Source organism: Mesoplodon bidens (genome assembly GCF_964165515.1).
Source record: "Mesoplodon bidens genome assembly, chromosome: 20".
Classification (NCBI taxonomy): domain Eukaryota; kingdom Metazoa; phylum Chordata; class Mammalia; order Artiodactyla; family Ziphiidae; genus Mesoplodon; species Mesoplodon bidens.
In genome coordinates this window covers 22805850-22830424 of record NC_138181.1, presented here as the reverse complement: position 1 = coordinate 22830424, position 24575 = coordinate 22805850, and the positions used below count along the sequence as shown (strand labels likewise).

Below are 24575 nucleotides of genomic sequence, written 5' to 3'. Positions count from 1 at the left end.
TGAAGACACTGTCCTTCCCCAATGTATATTCTTGGCTACTTTGTCATAAATTAACTGACCACATATGTGTGTGTTTATTTCAGGGCTTTCTATTCTGTTCCATTGATCTGTATGTCCATTTTTATTCCAATACCATTATATTTTGATTACTACAGCTTTGTAATAAAGTTTGAATCAGGGAGCATGATGCCTCCAACTTTGTTTTTAAGATTGATTTTGCTATTCAGGGTCTTTTATGGATCCATACATACTTCAGGATTTCTTCTATTTCTGTGAAAAATGCCATTGGAATTTTGAAAGGGACGGCACTGAATTTGTACATTGCTTTGGGTAGTATAATATTTGGTAGTTAAAGTTAACAATACTAATTCTTCCAATCCATGAGCATGGTATAACTTTCCATTTATTTGTATCATCTTCAGTTTCTTTCATCAATATCTTAATAGTTTCTGGTGTACAGGTCTCTCAACTCCTTGGTTAAACTTATTCCTAGGTATTTTATTCTTTTTCATGAATTGTAAATGGAATTGGTTTTTTAATTTCTCTGATAGTTTGATATTAGTATATGGAAATGCCACATAGTTCTATATATTGATTTTTTTTAGCCTGCAACTTTATTGAATTCAACTTTATTAAGTTCATTTACTAATTGTAGTAGTTTTTTGGTGGAGTCTTCAGGGTTTTCTATATACAGTATTATGTTATCTGAAAATAGTGATGGTTTTACTTCTTCCTTTCTGATTTGGATGTCCTCTGAATATGTCAAATAAAAGTGGTGAGAGTGGACATCCTTGCTTTCTTCCTGATCTTAGAGGAAAAGCATTCAGCTTTTCACCACTGAGTACCATGTCAGCTGTGGGCTTGTCATGTAAGGCCTTTATTATGTTGAGGTATGTTCCCTCTATTGAGAAATCTTATGATAAATGGAGTATAGAAGCTACGTGGTCACTCCATGTACTGGATCTTCACATTGAGGCTTACTTGTGACTTTATAATAAGCAAAAAACTCAGATAACCACATTCAAATGCAAAAAAAGGCAGGTCCATCTATCTATGAGTAATTTTAAAATGTTCTTCGAGTTTATTAAGAACATTATCTATCCTCCTGAAAGAAAATTAAGTGCTACATTTATTAAGAAAAATATACCCTAAGAAGATATTAATTCATTTCATTATATTGTTGCCATACTCCTGACCCAAACAAAAATACACAGAAATTACCTATGTTTAAATGGACATAGCTATCTTCAAATGGGCAAATGATTCAATTGCCTGAGGGGAAAAACTTTTTATTCAAAGTTACTTCACTGGAAAAAAATATTATCAGCAATTATTTGCTTTTCACTTGGAAAGAGAACAAAATAATATGCCACAGAGATCGTACCTATATGATATTATAAAGTACATAATTTTATTCAAGAAAAATTTGAAAGAAAAAGGAGCTTATTCCATTCTATTTGAAGTCAGAGCTGCCCTGACTTCAGAGCAGTCACAAAAAAATACATTTCTACTGATACACCATAATGTATAGACACCAAAGAATCTTTCAGGAATTGTGAAAATTGTGTAATAACATATATTAATCTTGAGCTTTTAAGTTTTTCATAAAACTAACATAACTAAACTGATATAATTTCTTTAAGACAGAAGAAACATTAAGGTATGTATGTGAATCATCCTAGTATGTATGTGAATCATCCTATAATGCAGAGCATCAGTGTTAAAAGGCAGAAAACAGCTTCTATCCTACTGAGATTTACTGTAATAATAAGGTTTGGGTTATTAGACCTTTCAAATGATGTTTTATCTTTCATGGTTTTACTCGTAGATTCTTAGGATGTTTTTCTTTGTGTTTTTAATGAATGTAACTACTCCTCACACTCATATTTCTGGTTTGAAATGACAGCCATCTCTGAAGAGCATTAGCCTCCCATGAAGCTCTGCATTTAAGGGCTACAAAACGTAACATTTTAACTCATTTTGATATTCCCAGTCAACATTTCTGCCTGAAGACCATAAACTATATATCTATCCTACACTCCCTGAAGTTATGTACTGGTGTAGTTCAATACTTTACTCAAGCATTCTGCTTTAAACACACCATGAAGCAGGTACTGTGTATGCTTATTGTCCATCATCCTCCATCTTTAGAGGGTGGAGTAAGTTTGGAAAGCCAAGTGAAACCAAAACAGAACCAGTGTATATTCAGCTCCATAAACAATCATCAGTACCTATTAAATAGTAGTTAACAAGCACTTTTCCCCTTAGGAAGCATGAGACCAGGAAGCACTTACAAATATTCCTTTACCTATTTTTTTTTTAAACTCAAAACCAGGAAGCTTTAATACCTATGTATGTTTCAACATTTGCATACGTTACCTCCCCTATGCAAGGAAATTGCAAGCTTTGTCTCTATCCTACACCCTAAAGCACTATGAATAGTCTTCTCTCCCCAGTATACACTTCATTCTTAATCCCGTGAGTCATAAACAATAATATGAATATGATAATGAAAAAGAAAAAAATTACCAGCCACAGAATACAGCCTACCCAGAACTAAGGACTCATAACACTAACTAATCCCAGAAGTACTTCTGCACAGGTTCAGTGGTAAGACACAACTGCTAATTGTAGGTAGACTTGTTCTTTACTAAGAAGTAAGCATGTGGCTAGAAATTCTCTACCGAATTGTTTTTCTCGTTATTTTCCTCTTGCATATAAATGTTTTCATTACAGAAGTGGTCTGCTGTTGTGTAGTTCATTACTATTTTTATTTTAGGAGCTTTCATTTTATTGTGCAATCCAAGGCTTTCATCAGAGTTTCTACAAATCAGATGACAAGGCTTTGCCAAAAATTATTTTAAAATATATTCTCATTGCCAAAGGAAAATGAGATATTAGTTGCTTTTAATAGACAAATGTTTAAGAATCTGAATAAATGGTTCAGCATTTTGGATAGCCTCTTAACTTTGTAAGGATATCCCAAGAATAGGATTAAAAAAAAGACTGGAATTGAACAAATCCAGTTTTTCACTTAAAAATAGTTTTTCTTTATAAACAAAAATCAAGTTTGGGGTGGTAATGGTGACTATCAGAAAATGGTAAAGGAGCTTCAAATTATTTATCTGACCTCATTGTTTAAGTGACCTGAATAGTTTCATAAGCCATCAGCAGATAAGAAAAAAACCCCACAAATCAACATTTTATATTCAGAGTAGTTTTCAAATGTATTGTTTGAAAACATGTCTGTTCTCTGCGTCCTGTTACTGACTTCTGAAAGGCTGCCACTGGGGAGCAGATATACCTGCCCAGATTTCCTTCTCAAGTATGTGTTTGTGAATGTTAGAATATCTTCTGGTATGCCAAGCACATTAGCTTTCAAAGATTCAAAGAAAAACAAATCTGCATGATGTAGCAGAGGTGCAAGAAAATTGACTGTTGGAGTACTAACATTTGTGCATCACATAAATGTTCTTAGGCATTTATTTACAGTCCTAATGGCTCATTGCATGCTCTGGGTTAAACACCCGGCATACGAGACATGTGCCCAGATTTAGAGAACCCAGCACTGTGAAAAGAATACAGAACTTGAAGTCAGACACACACACAGAATCAAATCCCAGTTAACCATTTTCTAGCTGTGTGAGCTTCTGCAAATTGAGTTTACTGAATCTTAGTTTCCTTGTTTGTAAAATGAGGATAATACAAATTCCTTTTCATAGTTATTATAGGGAATAAGCATATAAAACATACCCCAAAAGAAGGAAGAGATGCAGTAAATGGTAATGCCTGTTATTACTAACTTTCAACAATAATTCTGGGGCTCTTCTCAAGGAGAGAGAATAATAAAGGCATGCTAATGTCATCTAAGTCCACTTCAGCCACAGGATTACATCTTAAGTAGACAGTTTTTTAGTAGAATGAAACAGTGACAAAATTTGGTATATTAATGTTGAAATACTAAAGGAGTTTTAACTTTCCAACAACACTTTGAAAGAAGTGCTGTATTTTTACCAAGAAACTGGGTAGCTTTAACTGAATGAAGCAACCTGAGCAAAACCCAAAATGCTTTCAAACTTAATGACTATGGTGACTGAGATCATCCAGAGTATCCAGTTATACTAAACAGAGTATAAACTAATTAATCTCTTAACTCAATTATCAAAAAGTGAGAAAATATTAAGACACTTTCCTTGAAAACTCTTATCTTCCTTACTCTAAAAAATCCAAACTTAATCCAAACTTCAAATTCGTACTTCTCTATCTACCACAAAGCCATAGAGGTTCTCTGTGAATTTCTAGACTCCAGCTATTATTGCAGATGATGGGTGCTTTAAGGTGATTTGCTTGGGCTGCTTATCAGTCTATCCTATCATATCCAACTCAGTCATAAACACCACTAATTCTTGGTTGAAAAGAAAAATGGAAGGATGAAGGGCTATTGCAAGAAGGCAAAAGGAACAAACTGACACTTAGCATATACATTTGTATGCATATATATTAAAGTTTCATTTTTGATATTGTTTACAAATATTTTATACATCTTTTGTTACTTTTATTTTCAAGTACCATTACTTTTCTTCTTCCTATTGGGAAAGAGACTATATTTTCAATTATCTATTGAAATGGTTTACTAATGATTTTTGGAGACTGACTTTGAATTCAGAAAACTGTTCAACTCTAGTATTAATTTCATTATTGGTTCTCCATAAATTGTGATGAAATTTCCATATGGACAATCAATCATACCATAGGCAAATCATATCTTAGGTAAATCTCTTTTTTTTTACACTTTTTTGTTCCCTGTATTTCTTTTTCTGTTCTTAGGCTTTGACTAAGACCACTAGTAAAATGATGAAAAGCAGGTGATTGTAGGCATCATTTTAAGTTATCACTACTAAGATATTTGCTAGAGATTTTAAGATACCCTTAACCTAATTAAGAAACTTAACTTTCTTAATTCATCATGAATTAGCTAAATTTGGTTGGTAACACATTTTCAAAAAACTTTTTGCTTCTATGTTCATAAGCAGCATTTGCCATATACCATGGCACACCCTGAAGGTGGTGAAAGTAAGCCTTTGTGACACTACTGGCATGTGCAGAAAGCCAGTCAACTCTGCAGGACTAGGAGAAAGGACACAAACTAGAGCATTCAGCACCAGCCTAGGGAAAGTGAGCAAATGGGAGGCTATCAGCACCCAACCTAGCTTTACAAGATTGAGAGAAAGGATACAATCTTGAGTATGCCCACAAGAGGGAACAAGAAGTGTGGAACAGGCTTATCCACAGAAAAGATCTGAGAAAGCCTCAGAGTCCCCAACATGACTGAAGAAAGGAATTTCTCTCCCAAAGCCACCTAATTTTGGAGGAGGTACACTTCTTCAAATATGAAGAAAACAATGTAAGACTTCAATTTCGAGGAACATGACACCATCAAAGGAGAACAATTTTCCAGTGACCAGCGAATAAAGAATTCAAAATAGTTGTTTTAAGGAAGCTCAGTCAATGAGCTACAAGAAAACACACAAAGATAATCCCATAAAATCTGGAAAATAATAGATGAAAAAAATGAGAAGTTTAACAGAGAGATAGGAATCATAAAAAAGAACCAAATAGAAACTTGGGAGCTGAAGAATATGACAAATAAAATGAAAAATGCCATAGAGAATATCAACATCAGATTGGATCAACTGGAAGAAAGAATCTGTAGAGATCACTTGAAATTATCCAGTCAGGGAGAACAGAGAAAAGAGTGACAAAAACCTACGTAAACTATGGGATATCTTTAAAAGGAACTATCTGTGCATTACTGGAGTCCCAGGAGAAAAGAAGGGGCAGAAAGTTTAAGAAATAATGGCAGATGAAAAGAACCCCCAAAACAGAATTAAATCTGAATTTTCACAATTAGGAAACAAATACAACTGTCACTGAACAATATATTTTTAAAAATATGTATACATATGTATATTTACATAAAGGTCTTTATAAACATAGGAAAAAGTCAAAGGATTGCTTTGCTTATTAGAGGTTATCCCTAGGGAATGTCCCTTCCTGGTGTAATTAAAATTGAGGGAAAAAAGATAGTTTTTAACAGCAGTAAAGTTACTAAAAAGTAGACTTATTTTCAAAGCTACTCTCTCTAAGCTCTCCCTAAGCATATTTGCTAAACACAAACATGTGAACAATCTTGCCCTAATTTATTTTATCCACTTTGCGAAATACTGTTCTCCCAGCATAGTACCACCAAATTTCAACCCTAAATCATCTTCTCCAAGATACACTATAGTAAAACTGTCTAAAAGACAAAGAGAGAACTTTAAAAGCAGCAAAAGAAAAACCCTCATATACAAGGAAACCTCCTTAAGGCTATCAGTGTATTTCTCAGCAGAAAGCTTGCAAGCCAGGAGAGAGTGGAATGAAGCATTAAAAATGCTACAAGAAAAAAAAAAGCCAACCAAGAGAACTTTACCTGGCAAAGTTGTCCTTCAGAGATGAAGGATACTTTCCCAGACAAACAAAAGGTAATAAGTTCATCACCAATTGATTTGCCTTACAAGGAATACTGAAAAATATCCTTCATGCTAAACACACTGGTAAAGGCAAGTATATAGTCAAATTCAGAATATTCTAAAACTGTAATATGGTACTGTGTTAATGACTTAAATCTAGAACAAAAATTAAATAAAAACAACAGCTATAAAAAAGTAAAATTGTGACCTCAACATAAAATATGTGTGGGGAGAATAAAAGGTAGTTTTTGTATACAATCAAAGTTAAGTTATCAGGGTAAAAGAGACTATTATAAGATGTTTTATGTAAAGCCTCATGGTAACCACTAAGAAAAACTACAGCAGATGCACAAAAGAAAAAGAGAAGGGAATCAAAGCATACCACTACAAAAAATCATCAATTCATAAAGGAAGATAACAAAAGAAGAAAGAAACAAGGGAACTACAAAACAGCCAGAAAACAATAAGATAACATTAGTAAGTCCTTATCTATTAAAAGTTACTTTAAATATAAATGGATTAATTTATCCAAACAAAAGGCACAGAGTGAACGAATGGATAAAAAAGGAAGACATAACTATATGCTGCCCTCAAGAATCTCACTTCAGCTTCAAGGAGACAAATAATTTCAAAAAAAGGGATGGCAAAAGATATTACACACAAGTGGAAACCAAAAGAAAAAATAGAGTAGCTATGCACCCATCAAACAAAATAGACGTGAAGGAAAAAATGATTGCAAGTGACAAGGTAAATGAATAAAATGAAAGAGGAGACATTAAACTCATACTACAGAAATACAAAGGATTATAAGAGACTACTATGAACAACTGTATGCCAACAAATTGGATAACCTAGAAGAAACAGATAAACCCTCAAAACACAAACCTATCACGACTGAATCATGAAGAAATAGAAAATTTGAACAGACCTATAACAAGTAAGGAGATTGAATCAGTAATTAATGACCTCCTAACAAAGAAAAGCCCAAGACCAGATGGTTTCCCTGGCAAATACTACCACATATTTAAAGAAGAATTAATACCAATCCTTTTCAAACTCTTCCAAAAAATTAAAGAGGGAACACTCCCAAACTCATTGTATGAGGCCGGCATTACACTGATACAAAAAGATAAAACTACAGATCAATATCCCTGCTGAATACACATGAAAAATTCTCAACAAAATACAGTAAACCAAATTCAACAGCACATTAAAAGAATCATACACCATTAACAAGTAGGATTTATCCCTGAGATGTAAAGATGATTCAACATCTGCAAATCAATGAGATATATCATCTGCAAATCAATGAGATATATCAATTAACAAAATGAATAAAAATCATATGATCATTAATGTTGATATAGAAAAAGCATTTGACAAAATTCCACATCCTTTCATGATAAAAACTCAATAAGGGTATAGAAAGAATGTACAACAACATGATAAAAGCCAGATACAATAAGCTCCCAACTAACATCATGTTCAACTGAGATAGGCTGGACGCTTTACCTCTAAGATCAGGAACAAGAAAGGGTGTCCTATCATCAACCTTATTCAACATAGTACTTAAGTACTATCTAGAGCAATTAGGCAAGAAAAAGAAATAGTGGATATTCAAATCAGAAAAGAAGTGAAACTGTCTCTGTTTGCAGATGATATGATCTTATACACAGAAAATCCTAAAGACTGCACCGAAAAAGGGTTCGAACTAATCACTGATTTCTTCACTAAAGTTGCAAGATTCAAAATCAACATACAAGGACTTCCAAGGACTTCCCTGGTGGCGCAGTGGTTAAGAATCTGCCTGCCAATGCAGGGGACATGGGTTTGAGCCCTGGTCCAGGGAGATCCCACATGCCGTGGAGCAACTAAGCCCCTGTGCCACTGCTTGCCCACGTGCCATGACTACTGAAGCCCACGCGCCTAGAGCCCATGATCCACAACAAAGAGAAGCCACTGCAATGAGAAGCCCACGCACCGCAATAAGGATTAGCAAAGAAAGCCCACACGCAGCAACGAAGACCCAACACAGCCAAATATAAATAACAAAACAAAATACAAAATCAGCATACAGAACTCAGTTGCATTTCTACACTAATAATAAATTATCCAAGAAAGAAATTTTAAAATCCCATTTACAACAGCATCAAAAACAGTTAAATTCATTCCTAAGCATTTTATTAAGGAGGTGAAAGATCTGTACATGACATTCATGAAAGAAATTAAACAAATGGGAAGTATCTTGTGTCCAACTGTAGATATCCAACTACCTAGATTGGAAGAATTAATATTGTTAAATATGTCCACACTACCCAAAGCCATCTACAGATTCAATGCAATCACTATCAAAATTCCAATGGCATTTTTCACAGAAATAGAAAAAACAATACAAAAATTCATATGGAACCACAAAATGATCCCAGATAGCCAAAGCAATCCTGAGGGGAAAAAAAACCAAAGTGGGAAGCATCACATTTCCTGAAATCAAACTATACAACATAGCTACAGTATGGTACCACCATAAAAATCACATAAACCAATGGAATAGAATTGAGAGCTCACAAATAACTAATGCATATGCCATCAAGAAATATTTGACAAGAAAGCAAAGAATATACATCAGGGAAAGGACAGTCCCCCTCAATAAACAGTGTTGGGAAAAGCGGATATTCACATACAAAATAACGTGAATAACTACTTCCTATCTTATACCACTCACAAAAATCAACTCAAAAAGGATTAAAGATTTAAATGTAAGACCTGAAACTGTAAAACTCCTAGAAGAAATATAGGGCAAAAGCTCCTTGACATTAGTCTTCACAGCAGTATTTTGAATATGACACCAAAAGCTTTTCATTTTGTTGATGAGCTTTATAGATTCCCTTTACTGCTCCTTGAGCCAGAACCAGAGATATCTTCTAGATATCTTTGCTCCACATGGCTCACTTTAAACTTTCAAGCTGAACGGAGTTTAAGTCAAGAAAAACCAAAATAGTAAACAAAAAATTATCAACCCTCAATATCTTCTAATTAGAGGTCATTTTGAAAGCTGATGTTCTTACCTGATCTACCTGCTGACACTTACTTTTTAAAAACATCAAATACTTGAGCCTTGCATTCTCTCCAGGTTTTATAGTTATATCACCAGCAGAAAAAGGTTGGCATATGTATAATGCCATCTTACCTATAAACAGAGCGTCATTTTTTAAAACCATGATTTCTGTCTTATAACTGAGTAGCAATAATCCTTTACATATTCTATGTGACAGCACATAGTCTGCTAATGCATTTTGATCCAAACTGACAATTTCTGTCCTTTGATCGAGGTACTAAATCTGTTTATATTTAAAGTACATAAGTATATTGATATGATATGGCTGATATGATGGTATTTACGTCTGTCATTTTTTAAATTGTACTGGGTTTCTTGTGTTTTACTCCTCTGTGTTAATTATATATTTTTAGTACTCCATTTTAATCACTATCTTAGCTTTCCAGCTAATCTCTTTTATTATGTTTTCAATTGTTCCTCTGAGGATTACAATATGTATCTTAAACTCATCCCAGTCAATTTAAAGTTGATATTGAACCACATCAGGTAAAATATAGGAACTTTTCAACAACATAGCTCAATTTATCCTTTAACATGCTATTGTCATGCACACACAACAAACCCACCAATCCATCAATGCAGTATTATATTTTGCTTTAAACAGTCATGTCTTTAAAATATAAAAAGCAAAGAGAAAAATATTAACCTACTATAATTAGGAAAGCTCCATTTTCTAGTAAGAATTTAAGTCTATTTGCATAATATAGATATTATGCTACCGTTTATATTATTTTACACCAATATTTTTAATTAGTATAACTATTAAATATCAGATATATCACTGAATATATTTTATTTATATACTGTTCACATTTCCATTTTATTAGCTAATTATTTTTTTTTAATTTAGCACAATCATAAAGGGAAGAAAAATCCTTTTAGTACAAACTGAAATAGGATTATGTTCACCTGGATTCTCCTAATAGTATCCTAACCCAGTTTGCTGATCCCAGACATACCCTTCAATTGATTGCCCACTGCTACCAAAGTGATCATTCTAAAACATAAATGATGTCACACACTCTAGGAAGCCTGTCATGACCTTTGTCACTCAAGGTTAGGTGACCTTCCTATGACCTTCCTATGATATTTTGTGCTTACCTCCATCACAGCATGTGTAACATTACACTGTATTTGTCTTCTGATTAGCTTGTATCCCCACGATGAATTACGTACAGGTAGGGTCTAGTCTTACCTTTATACCTCCAGTACCTAATAAACATCAGAAACATAGTAGAGACACAAGAAAAGAGTTGCTGGAAAAAAACAACTGAATGAGTACATTTCCAACTGCTTCAGCTTGTAAGAGTCTCCAAACTACTAATTCTTAGTATATTTCTAAATGTATTCAACATACATTCCTTTAGCACTTGTAATATGCCAAGTACACAGGGAAAGACATTACATTTTAATAGTGAAACGTAGAAGGGAGATAGCACAGTCTAGACTAACTGAACTTAAATTATATCACCTTAAGTCCTAAAAAGTTAATTCCTCTCATCCAGACTTGATTTCCATTATAGTAATAATCTGGCTCATTTTGTTAATATTATACAACTTATACCATTACACAAAGAAATAGGGTAAATGTGTTAACATACCAGAGATACCATGGCCCAACCAGTCTTGTTATAGATGAACTCCAAGTTGTTCCTTCTTAAATACAGCAAACCACCCACAAGTGACACTAACAAGGCCAAAGCAATGGTGCCAGAGTAGTTGGGTGGTCTGAAGACACGAATCTGCAAGAATACAATGGAAGTTTTTAAAGTTAAAGAAAGATATTAATCTTTTTTGCTGAACCATATTCTAGTCCTTCCAGTCTTTTAACACAGATAATTCAGAAAGGTGTCACCTTACTTTTCATACCTGGAAATAACATTCCTTTTGCTCTTTATGAGTCAAAAAATACATGCCTTAAAACATCATGGCTATGTAACATGACTTGCTCTTCAGGTGCTTTTAGGTGAATACAGTTAAATATATGCAAAACCTACTTATATTCATGAACAAAACATGACCTCTGTGGTATTGTGGTCAAGAATGCATTAGCAGAATCCAGTCAAAAGCAAACATCAGGCAAATCAAATAAGGATCATTCAGTTCAAAAAGTGGGAGAGGATTATATTCTTCAAGATGTCAAAGTTTTTAAAAGACAAAGATAAGTTATGGAAATGTTCCAGGTTAAACAAGGCTAAAGGACAAGTAAATGTAATACCTAACTCTAGACTGGATCTTGTACTGAAGGTGGGAAAATATTAAAGGATAGTATTAGGTCAACTGAACAAAGCTAGAATATGTACCATAGCTCAAATAGAAATATTATACCAATGTAAATCTGTGAAGGTGATAACCGTACCATCTTCATGTATTTCTTAGGAAATGCAATTCACCTTCTAATGGTTCAGAAAAAGACTGTGTGTGGGTGTGTAAGTATGTGTGGAGAGACAGTGTGGGGGAGAGGTTAAGAGAATAAGAATGGCAAAGCAAAAGCTGTAAAAAGTCAACACTTTGTGAATCCTGATAAAGGGTATACACTGAAACTATTTATACTATTTTCATTTGTGGAACTTTTTAATTTGAAATTATTTACAAATAGATCCACATTTGTAAAAAATATACATATCTACTAACAATGCGTAAGTATGATAATAGGTTAGAATCATTTCTGATTAAAATTTGGTATTTCTTATAAAGAATTAATAGTACTTTTCCAAATTACTTTTAATATTTCGTACCAAATAAATGACATTGTAGAGCTGAATATCTGCCAAGACATTTCCAAAAAAATGATGAGTTAGAAAGTAAGTTTAGCCACCGAAATATCATTAATACCTATATTATTTATTTACAATGATGGTAGTATAATATGAGAGACGTCTTTCTCAACTGAGAATAAATGTGTTTACACTTTATGGTAAAAATCAATGCTTCTGTATTACTTCTAAGGTAAATATAATTTTAAAGTAGCTGGTTATAATTGTTCACTGTAGAACATTCTGGTGACATTAAGTGCTCCACACAGACATGAACTATCATCAACATTTTTGTTCATTTACTTGCTGAATAAACTGTCTATGCATCTACACTCATATTTATGCTTTTCTGAGTCATACTATAAATACTATTTTTCTAACCTACTTTTTCACTTGTTATACCTTAAGCTTCTTTCTACATCAGATATTCTTGCAAACCACTATCTAGACTCTGGTACATTTAATTAGTCTCTTATTTTTACACATTTGATTTCTTTACGATTTTTTCCATTAGAATGAACGTTAAAAATTTTTTTCCTATGGTTAAGAATTTAGATCATTCCTGATTATATCCTTAAGTTAAATTCCTACAAGTGGAGTTATTAAGTTAAATTCCATAAAATAAAGACATGACACATACCATTAGAATAGTTACACCAATTTATAGTCCCAAGCACAGTATATGTCAGTGGCATTTTCTCACATGGCTCATGAAACAGTGGGTATTATCCCATTTTTATTTGCTCAAAGGATAGATAAAAATTATACATCTGGCTTTTTAATTAGAATTTCTTTGATTACTAAGACCGCTGAGCAACAGTCAGTATATTTTTTAGCCTGTGAAATTACTTTGTGCCTAACTTACGTATTCTTTAATGGTTCCCTGATATTTTAAGAACCATTATTTTAAAAACCATTTAAATTCACCTAACTCAAAGTTTAACTTACAGCTATCAGATGCAGTTTTCTTGAAGCAAGGAGAAATGTTCCATAGAGAAATTGGAAAAAAAAAAAATCCTGTAGCCTTATTACAAATCCTGTAGCCTTATTACAACCACACTAATTAGCCTATTATTAAAACTGATAGGGAACAAGAACATACATGAACATCCGTTCTGTCAGCAATCCACTTTGCTAGTTGCTCAGCTGCAAATCCAATTCTTTGAAGGTCAAAAGTATCAGCTCTCTTGGGTCTGCCTTTTGGAGGAAAATGCATAAATGTAGGAGCGGAGTTCATGTTGAGCTGTAAAACATAAGATAAAACATACTAAATACAATATCCCACCAATCTTTATATATCCTTCCTCTGACATTTTATGGGGCTTTTCCCTGCATGAAGTTTGGAAAGATAGCATTTATTATGAAAATCCAAGTGGCTTTCCTGAGCTTAATTACTGTTTTTAGTCATCTTAGTATATTGTTCAATAGAAAAGAACTTAGGAATTAGGCCAAGCTTGCCGAACCTTCACATTTAACATACATCATTCACATTCTCAGCTGCATCATCTATTTCATTGGCCATTTTCTTCTTTATTTTCTAGAATTCTACAACTAAAGAATGAAATGATTCAAAGTGCAAAATAGAAACACTGTAATTTGGTGGTACATGGACTGTTTTCACTTCTTAAGCAGTTATTAAAGAAAAAGGACCGGCATTTGATGAAAGATATAAATATATCATGTAATTAATTTCAAGTATATTGACTTCTTTGTTAAACCTTTAAAGACTTTTGTTCAACTCCTCCATTATTTCAACTGTCTCAAAATGGTCATATCTCATAACTATTTTCTAAAGGCAAGCTCCATTTGAAAAGTATACTGAATAAAACACTACTCTAGTATAAACAATATCATATCTAAAAACAAATATGAGGTTAATTTGCATTGAGGAGTAAACTGCAAAACATACATACAGATTAAATTCTTGCTGCTCAAGAATTATGAAAAATGTTTCAAATGAAAGGCAAAGTGATTTTTGGCCCTGACTTCCAATATATAGTTCAGAATTCCCCAATAATGAGAATAAAAAGCAAATTGAAGTAACAACAAACATCAGATCATGCTTGCTGTCATCAAGGTAAAGATACAGCAGTACCAGCTGTGGGCCTGCATGTTACGGACATTTAGTAATTTTTATTAAATTGAACAGAACACGGTCACCAATTCCTCTCTTCCCTGTGATTTCTCCCCCCTCCACACTTTGTTCATGTGTTTCCTGACAGATGCACAAGAGACAGCTACAGCCAATATGTAAATCTAAGATTCAAGGGAGAGGAAGTCCCTGCATTAGAACAATCAGAAACTCCACGCTAAGACACTTCACATCCTAGAATTTTAGAGTTAAAAAAATATAATTCAAAGCTTTAATCTTAATTAAAATGTACAAATTCCCAAGGCTACATAAAGCAGGGTACAACACAGTCCTGACTGCTAGTGCAGAGTGCCTTCTAACACATCATTAACTTGTTGGCCTGCTGTCAGACACAGCCTCAGCCATCACACGGGAATCACATATAATTTACTTTCCAAACAAGTCTCCAACAAGCCAAAGATTGTCAAATTTCTTCACTTGTTCTTAATATCATATCCAGACACCACAGTGACAATGCTGACAGTGCTTTCAAACATCAGTTTAGAGAGAGTACTTCAACAAAATGTGACTCAGTAGTTAGCAAGAAAGAAAACATACGCATTAAGAATCTTTTAGTAGTTCCCAAGTAAAACAAAATATACACTTCCCTATTTTTGTAGATTATAGTTCCCCATAAAAATCATTAGCAGCTATACTTTTATGCACTTCTGCATTTTAAAATGAAAACTCTCATTGCTAAGCCAGGGGCTACGTTTTGGAAAAACAAAGCAGTGCTGTGTTTGGAATTCTGCTGATTCAAAACTAACCTGAGGAAATTTTTCAATTAAAAACAATCTTGACTTCAACTCTTATATCTATGCCAAAGTTAAAAAAAAATGTGTAAAGCATATAAAAGAACTCAACAATTATATCTAACAGTATATCTATATGTTTATATACTGGCAGCTTATATAGTCAGTACCTAGCACAAAGGAAGGATTACTTTGTCCCACAATTTTGTTTGGTTTTCTTTAATTCGAATTAGCTGACAACATTTTAAAGATAGAGAAATTTCATATAAAAATTCATTATTTGTGTCTCTACTTGAAAAACAGATCTAGCTCCACTGGCCTGCATTTCTTCACTAGAGAGAGAGCTGAGCTGCATCTCCCTCACTGGGTTGGCTGGTCCCGTCCAGTCTGCTGTAGCCCCACCCATGCCAGTGAAACCAACGGTCAGCTGCATGGCATTCTACTGATTTTATTTCTTACAGCAGTTAGGAAAAAAGTGAAATTTGAGTGTTTCCATTAAATATTTATTTTTTAAAAAAAGACCAAGAAAGATTTTGTTCTAATAAAGATAGGAGGGAACATATTTAAGTATTCAAGTGAAGAACTAATGTTTTTAATATACTAAGTATGTACATAAACAAAGATCCCATAATGAAACTAAACTCATGTAACTGGTTTCCCTCATTCAGCTTCCACACCTAGCCAGGGTAGACGTTTGGGCTTGAAGCCTCTGCTCTAGCAATCAGACTGGACCTGGGTGACTGTTTTCTAAGATGGCAGAGAGGATTCATTTATATACTGAGTGAAAATATATTTTCATGTATATACCAAATGCTATATATATAGCACTATCATCTGATGACCTCTAAGGCCAAGTCTCCTGAGATTCTACACAGACCTATAAATTACATGAAAAAATATTTGGATGTTATAGCACTGTAATTTACCTTTACAAGGTTATTTGAAATTACACATTTATGTTTATGTGTTTTCCTTTGTTTTTATATTATTAGCTCCCTAGTCTATAAGCTCCTTATGGGGAAGAACTATGTATGTTTTTCTCACCAATTCAATAATACTTCCTGAATAGATGGGCAAAAGGAAACATGCTCAAAAGGTAAAATAAATTTATAAGGAAAAAATAAATGAAGAATACTAATAGGAAAGCCCAAGGGTAAAGGGTATTGAAGGCAAAAAGAAATAATTTATCCTATTCAACTAGACACTGTCAAAGAAGAATGAATTATCAATCTGGAAGCAGGTAAGCAGAAACACTCACTAATTGACCACTTACAATTAGCTTGATTCTTTACAGAACTAAATACTTTTCCATGACATGGTAAAGAACTGCGCCAGAGTGTCACATGTGAGAAAAATAAAATAGACCAAGATACCCAAACTAATCAATGCTGGGTATGGCACTAAGTCTTACATTTGAAAGGCATGATCAAGTAGTGATAAATACAAGAAATTAATAACTCTGCAGGGATCAAAAGCCAGACAGCTGAGCTCAAATTCTATCGCCATTTTATTATCTCCATATACTAACTCTGTAACCTTGGACAAGTGATGTTAACCTCTCCATACCTTAATTTCCTCATCGATGAAATAGAGATAAAAACAACATATTTCTCTTTGGATTGTTATGAAGCTAAATGAAAGAAAACACATGAAGTACTTAGAAGAGTCCTTGGACTTATAAGGACTCAATGTTAGCGATGATGATGTAATCACGACAAGTTCCAATAAGACTGGTATCCTTATAGGAAGCAGGACGTGCGTGCCATTGGGTTAGGGTCCCACCCTTATGACCTCATTTAACCTTAATTACCCCCTTAAAGGCCTTATATCCCCCCAAAACAGCATAAAGGTTAAGTAAAACTTACACTGAATCTCATATAAAATTTCACAAATTTATGCAAAATACATATTTGCAAAATACAAATTTATGCAAAATACCACCCAAACCACACACAATATATCAGTGGCATGTAAACTGCCACTGTATGCTGAAAAAACATACTTCCTCTATAACGGAAAAGTCAAAATGTGTTTATTCACTAATGGCAAAAACTATGTACTGATAAAGGTAACATTGACTGTAATTATTGTAATCATATCACATAATTAATAACTACTCATTGTATGCACTGAATTGTATTTTTATCTGGCAAAGATGCAGCAATCATAACGAACTCTATTAAATGTTATTAAAAAAAACTTTTACCTGCTGAAAAACATCTGTTCCCTCATCGTAGTCCACCATACTGAAGAAGAGTTTGTTACAAAAAGCAGAGGAATAGCGCCAGGAGTTAGCCAGTATTTGATATTCTTCGTTAGCTTGCCTGATAAGGATAATGGGACAGAGTAGAAACATTATCAGTATTGAAACATTAACAAAGCTATTAATAAAACAGGGAATTCTGGGGCAAGAGTTGGCCTGTTTTAGTACGGACTGCAAGCTAAGAGTAGATTTTATAGTTTAAACGGAGGTAAAAAAAATAAAAAGAATATTCCACGACATGTAAAAATTATACAGAATTCAAACTTTATCATTCGTGAATAAAGGGTTACTGCATCACAGCCACACTGATTCCTTTACTTATTGCTGTGTTTGCTATTACGCTACATAAGGGCAGAGTGGAGGAGTTCTAATAGAAAGTGTGTGGGCAAAAAAGCCCATCCTGGGCTTCCCTGGTGGCGCAGTGGTTGAGAGTCCGCCTGCCGATGCAGGGGACACAGGTTCGTGCCCTGGTCTGGGAGGATCCCACATGCCGCAGAGCAGCTGGGTCCGTAAGCCATGGCCGCTGAGCCTGAGCGTCCGGAGCCTGTGCTCCGCAACGGGAGAGGCCACAGCAGTGAAAGGCCCGCGTACCACAAAAAAAAAAAAAAAAAAACATGCAGGATCATCAGAGCCCATGGCAGGATGATCATACTGTTGCTTTTCCCAACAGTATTCACAAAAAAATAACAATGCCATATTAAAAAAAAAAGAGCAAAGAAAGTAAAAGAGCAAGCACTTGTAAATAGAAAATACGATTTCTCAAATTAAACACCAATATTAGTAGATAGAGTTAAATAAAATTCAAAGAAAAGGACACAGGTGGACAATATTGGTGGGAGGAAGGAGAAAGGTACCTAGGCATATAGTCCAATAAGCCCAACCTTCAAATAGGAGCCCCAGAAAGAGAAGAGACTAAGGAAATTTTCTGGAAACATAATACAATTAAAGGAGACTAGGTATTCAAATTAAAATTACTTCCCAGGTTCTGAATAAGAGGAATAAGAAAAGACCAACATATTATGATATTTTAGAACACTCTGGATAAAAAGAAGATCATAAAAACTTTTAGAAAAAAAAAAGTACTTAACAAAGGCAAACAATGAGACGGGGATTGCACTGGTTATTAGCAGCAGTAGACACTGGCAGATAACAGAATAACGCCTTCAGAGTTTTGAGGGCATATTATTTTCAATCTAGAATTGTATATCAAGCCAAACGATTAAGTTTGGAATAAACATGGTTGAAGAAATGTAAGTCATATGAAATTACCTTAGGCTATAATTGATAGAAATGGTAAAAATGAGAGTGTGATAGAAGAACTGTAAGGAAGGTAAAGGGGCAACTAGAAATATGATGCAGTAGGAAAGGTGGAAGATGTGTAAGAAAGCTGTGATCCAACTACGAAGCTATGAAATACAAATCAGGACAGGAATTTACTTGGACTTCAAGATGAAGAGAACCGATTCTAAGCAACCATTACAATTAGGATGAGTGGCACGATGTCCAGATCATCGTTAAGGCACATGTGGTCCTGCGACAGGAAAAACAACAACAAAATGAATCTAAAAGGCAAGGTCCAAAGAAGAAGAAAATTAAAATGTATCATAATCTTGATTGCTAGGTGATGGGAAAAGGTAGTCATTTTGAACATTTTCTTTTGCGTCAGGGAGGGGGTCATAAACAACAGCACTGTGGAAAAGGAACCATAATAAAAACCTACTACTTTGCAATTGATGCTATTTCTGTGGAAACAATAAGTCGACCTACAGACAGAGCACAGATGTAATGATGGTTACAGTACAGAATGTAAGAGCTATCAACTATGACAATACAGAAGTACAGGGAACAGGATTTGGTAGGTAAAAGGGAGGAAGAAGGTGTACCTGCTAATCTTCGACTTAGGGAATCAAGAGATATCACTTACACTTATGAACAAGAAATAGAAGAACGCTATTTACTGTTTACAATAATAAAAGAAAACTATAAAAATGATAAGGGGTGAGATGAGTTAAATCCTCACCTATTAGAGCCAGAAATGTAAAGATCAGGTCTACTGCATGAAATATATAAGACTAACATTTAGAGGTATGAAAAAAACACCAGAAGAAAACAACACAAAGGAATAACGGTGATTGCCTGTGGCTAAGTCTGCAAATAAGTGAGTGCAAGGGCTAGGGACATTCTAGGCCCTTTTTTATTAACAAGGAGCACCTAACAGTGCTATGATTAAAATATATTTAAGTGGGCTAAATATGAACAAGGCTATAATCTGAGGTCACTTAGCATAAAGACCTTAAGGGCACATTTTAAGAGAGCACAGTACAAAAACCGACACTGTACAGATCAGCCTGAGACGGCACTGTGCTCACCAGGCAGAAAACTCTATTGTATACATTCTGAATCTGTTCAATGAAATAATTACAAACTTTTAAAACTTTGGTGGTTAAATTAGATTTAACCTGAGCACCTAACAGAAGAAGTGAGCTAATCTCCAAGGTCTCTGCTTTCATGGAGTTGACGTTTTAGTAAGGAGACATATAATAAACAACCAAATAAACAAATGAAAATCATTAAAAGGTAAGATATACACTGAGGAAAAAAAATTTCATGGAATTGTATTACAGAAAACAATGGAGGATCTACTCAGATAACACGGTCATAAAAGGCTTCTCAGATGAAGTGACACTAATGCCCAAATCTCAAGGATGAGAGAAAGCCATCGCTGAAAAGAGCTAGAGAATGGACATTTCGGGGAGCAGGAAGAGCAAGCACGAGGGCTGGGAAGGGAAAGACTTCAAGGTGCTGGAGAAATGAAGCTGTGATATAAATGGGAACATGTTCTCTGTCTCCTGGAGGGATACACGCGGATTACATAGCTCACACCCTCCCTCATCTATTTAAAACAGTGCCTCATGGCTCCTCTTCCAACCCTAAATAAAAGCAGAGTTAGGACCAATATGAGCCTTAAAATCTGATTTGATTTTTGTCTTATGGAATATAATATTACAGGTAGTTATTCATCATTAATTTTCAAAGAAAAATGTATAGTAATGTCACACCATGAATTGGCACTGACGATTAAGTAGATCTGAACATCTCTGTACTAATGAACCTTAAGGGACCAGTGCGTCCTTAAAAAAATCGTTAAAACGATAGCATAACAATTAAGAAAGCAGTTTATTTTTACACGAACATCTTACACAAAAGCACATTTTAACTTTTAAAATGAAACTGAGGGAAATGGCACATCTGCAAAAACTGGCATTCTTATGATAATGATGCTCTGAGAAATGAAAATGCTTCATTTTGAAAAATACACAGGAAAAATACTATCAAATTTTAGTATTCAACATCCGTGTATAGTATCTTATGGAATGACATAAGACTGGGATAATCTTGAACTTTTTTCCCTTATAATGTTATAACCTACCCCAAACCTATTAGAATCTACTAAGAATACATTCATTCACTCATTAATTCACTCCACAAATATATATTAGTGCCAACAATGTGTCAGGTAATGAAGGACTGAATAATAAGTTCAAGGGCCCTGACTTCAAGGAGGATACACTCTAGTGAGAAAAAGATGCCTCACACAAGTATACACAAAATGTCAGATAGTTGGAAATACCCTGAAGAAAATAAAACAAGAAAATGTGGTAAGTGGTATTGAGGAGTCAAAGAGGATGAATTCATTTTGCCTTCAAAGTCTGTTTTCTACACCATCCACTTCCTCAGTTTAATTTCCTAATAATCAGCTGTGGGTTCTCACCTCTGTTCCAAAGTCCTAAAGAGTTCCCCACTGCCTATATAACGAAGACCATGGGCAGAAGAGAAGAGCCCCTATCCCCTGGCCACAATTTACATCTACAGTCTGTACCCATAGGAACATACCACATGCTCAAATGGTCTCTCCGTTTTGTGACACCCTGTGTTCATTCTTTAAGCTTTAAATCATTAAATCCTCTGCTTAAAATGTCCTCCCTTCTTTCAAAAGCTTGCTCAAAAATGCCCCTCCTACAGAAGCCACTTCAATTCTCTGTAATACTTCGGGCAGCTGTCAGAAGTGGAAATTCTCAGCTGCTGTGCAGCGCTGTTTATTTTATGCATATACTGTTCTGCTTATGCATACTATGTTTATGCAGTAATTGTTCGTTGGCTAGGCCTTAGTCCAGAATAGGCATTTAATAAAGGTTTGATGATGAATAATATACTTTCCTAAAGAGTCAATATATTACATATACCCTAAAACTAAATAATACTATATTAGAGATTTTGAATTCTGGACAGTCTGACTAAAAGCCCACTTAGTCAGATTTATGTCACAGGTTAATGTCTCTTTTAAGGCCAATTTGCTTCACGGTATTGGTGGTCTTAGGAAGAAAAAAAGAAACACCTTAAATCTTTGTACCATCACAAATATATGTTATTTGTCAAAGGAATAGTGGTCTTGATTTGAATAATGACTAAATCATCTCCTAATGTCATGTTCCTAAATTAATTTCATATGAAATATAAAATCTAGATCTTAATCATCAGTGATGTTTATTCAGCGTTTTAATATATGCTACAATAATAAAAAAGTATACCTCACAGTGTCCGCCTTTAAGAAGCTTGGCAGAGAACAGAATAGACACACACTAACACACAAGTAAGATACATACATTGAAAAAAGAATGCAGATTGTAGATGCTATACAGCATATAGAAGAGAATGGGATCACAGTGGATTGGAGCAGCTGGACAAAGTGTGAATGGGAAAATATTCAGAAAAGAATGGGAGGACTAAAATTATAATAATCAAGGAAGGACCAGAAGAGAATATGAAGGCAACAGAAGCAGTATAAGCAAAGATTACCCAGTCTGAAATGTATTTTATGTAGTCAAATAACAGAACTAAGTTTCATGTTAGAAAATAAGGAAAGAATAGACTGGACGCTCTCTTCCAGGAGAAAGATAAATAAGATCTTGACTTTATTCTGTAAAAAGTGAACAACTACTACAAGTGTTTTGGAAGAAGATTATGCAAAATACTAATTAAGAAAGCTGTATCTGGCAACAGTGTGCATAATGTATTAAAGGAGGAGAAAATAAATGTTCGTAAACCACTCAGAATGTTACTATACTGGTCTAGTTGGGAAAATATATGCCGCTATTAAAATACTATATAAATGAAGATATGACCTATTTCTTACATCTTCTCCTTTAGAATCTAGAGCACCAAAGCAATGAGCAAAATTTTCGACACATCGTGCTTCTAGTTAGGAATCTATCCGTTGGCATAAAGAATTCCAGGGGAGCTAAGCAAATTACACTTTTTCAACACAAATACAATACTCAGAGAAAATTTACTACTGACAAGGTAAATGGGGGCTTTCTTCTGTTGAAGGTAATTTAGTAGCAATAGGACTAGAGACCAGATCTGTTTGTCACTAGAAATAATTCAATAAGCCTGAGAAAAACATAGTTCAATGTTGATGATATCTATTTAGGGTAAAAAAGACTTGTTAGAAGGAATATGCCCCAATAACATAAACCCTGTTCTCTAAACTTAACTCCATTATCTCTTATCTCTCCATATTCCAACTTCTTCATGCTTAACAGGGGATAGAAGAAGCCTAACTAATGACAAAGAAAGTGACTGGCTTCTTGCATATGTTTGTGTCAGCTTAGACTAATGAGCAAAGGTGTCACTAATGCTTACTAGAACCCTTCAAACTTCACTGCCATCTGAAATTGAAAGTTGAAAACCACAAATGCTCCTAGCACTTAAATAAGCACATTTCCAACACTGTTAGCTAAAAAAGTACTTTCTGTTTTAATAGTTCATAGGAACATTAGAGATGTAACTTTATGAATGGAAGGAACACTGTAAATTTTTCTAATCTATTAACATGCAGCCTGAAGAGGGCAGTCAAGTTGCAGCAAAGCATCCAGGAAGGCTTAAGCAGTAACTGCAGGGCACAGTTCTGGTAAAACTCTTCTATTAAATCTTCTCAATTTTTTATTATGGAAACAAGAAAAAAATCAATCCAAATGCTATAGCAGTTTATAATCCTTTCTAAAGGGTTATGTAAAACTAAAAAAGATTATTAACTCATCCATAGTTGTATATATTTAATATAGCTCCCATGATGAATGTAGCTTTTATCTTTTATGCCCTTGAAGGGCATAAAACTGTTTCTCTTTTTAATGTTAATCAAACTTCCTATAAGATTCTTATTAAAATCTCTATGTATGCCTTTTATTTATATTTTTATGATAAATTATATATAGATATAACCATATATTGCATGGATATTCCAAAGTGTATCTTCATAAAACCTCAAATTATTCAATCTCTATAGATAGTGATATATATAGAGAGATCTGGTGTGAGTGGAACCATCCATTACTTACGGTTCTGATACCCTGAAGAGAAAAAAACTGGTAAGCAAAACCCTGCACAAGGATTTCAACAGTGATTTCTCTCTGGTTGTGCTATAAGTATTCAGGACCCTACTGAATATACTGAAATATATTACATAGACCCAATGTCTCTGAAGAGCTGAAGAATCCACAGTTAACTACCACTTTGTAACTGGCTCTGTATAATTCACTACTTGCCAGATATTGTGTCCATTACGCCTATGTTTTCTGAGCATCTATTTTTTTCTTTGGAAAACAATTCTAACGTGAACATGCGATTCTAACACATATATTACAGCAAAAATGTATATGAACGCAACAGATATTAAACTGTATATAACATGCATAGTAGCAACTCAGTTTATGAGTCAGCAGAATTTTTGTTCTCTTAAGAAAAATGGTAATACTAACATACAAAAAAGCTTAACAGGTTGTATGCTAAGAAAACTGACACATGGCTAAAAGAAGAAAGGGACTGCAGAAATTAGGAAGTCTAGTTTATGATTTGTTTTCAGAGATCATACTGGTGTTGTAATTCTAAAACTATTTTATATGCACTGAAAGGGAGAGCAAATATACCAATACTGCTGGGATCCAGGTTTTCATTTTGGAGAAAGGAGATAAAACTATGGAATAGGG

At 34.2% G+C, this 24575-nt stretch overlaps 1 protein-coding gene across 6 annotated transcripts in view; it reads right to left on the bottom strand.

Moving 5' to 3' along the window:
* Positions 1-24575, bottom strand: part of TUSC3 (tumor suppressor candidate 3) — a 175359-nt gene that overhangs the window by 85393 nt on the left and 65391 nt on the right. For all 6 annotated transcript variants that reach the window (XR_014014085.1, XR_014014086.1, XM_081220710.1 and 3 more), the window contains exons 3-5: positions 17473-17590; positions 13486-13626; positions 11229-11369 (exon numbers count right to left, since the gene is read on the bottom strand). Coding sequence is in view for 4 of the 6 variants with exons in the window: in XM_081220710.1 (XP_081076836.1) it covers positions 11229-11369; positions 13486-13626; positions 17473-17590 (400 nt within the window). In the remaining 2 variants the exon portion in view is untranslated. The remainder of the gene's footprint in view (positions 1-11228; positions 11370-13485; positions 13627-17472; positions 17591-24575) is intronic.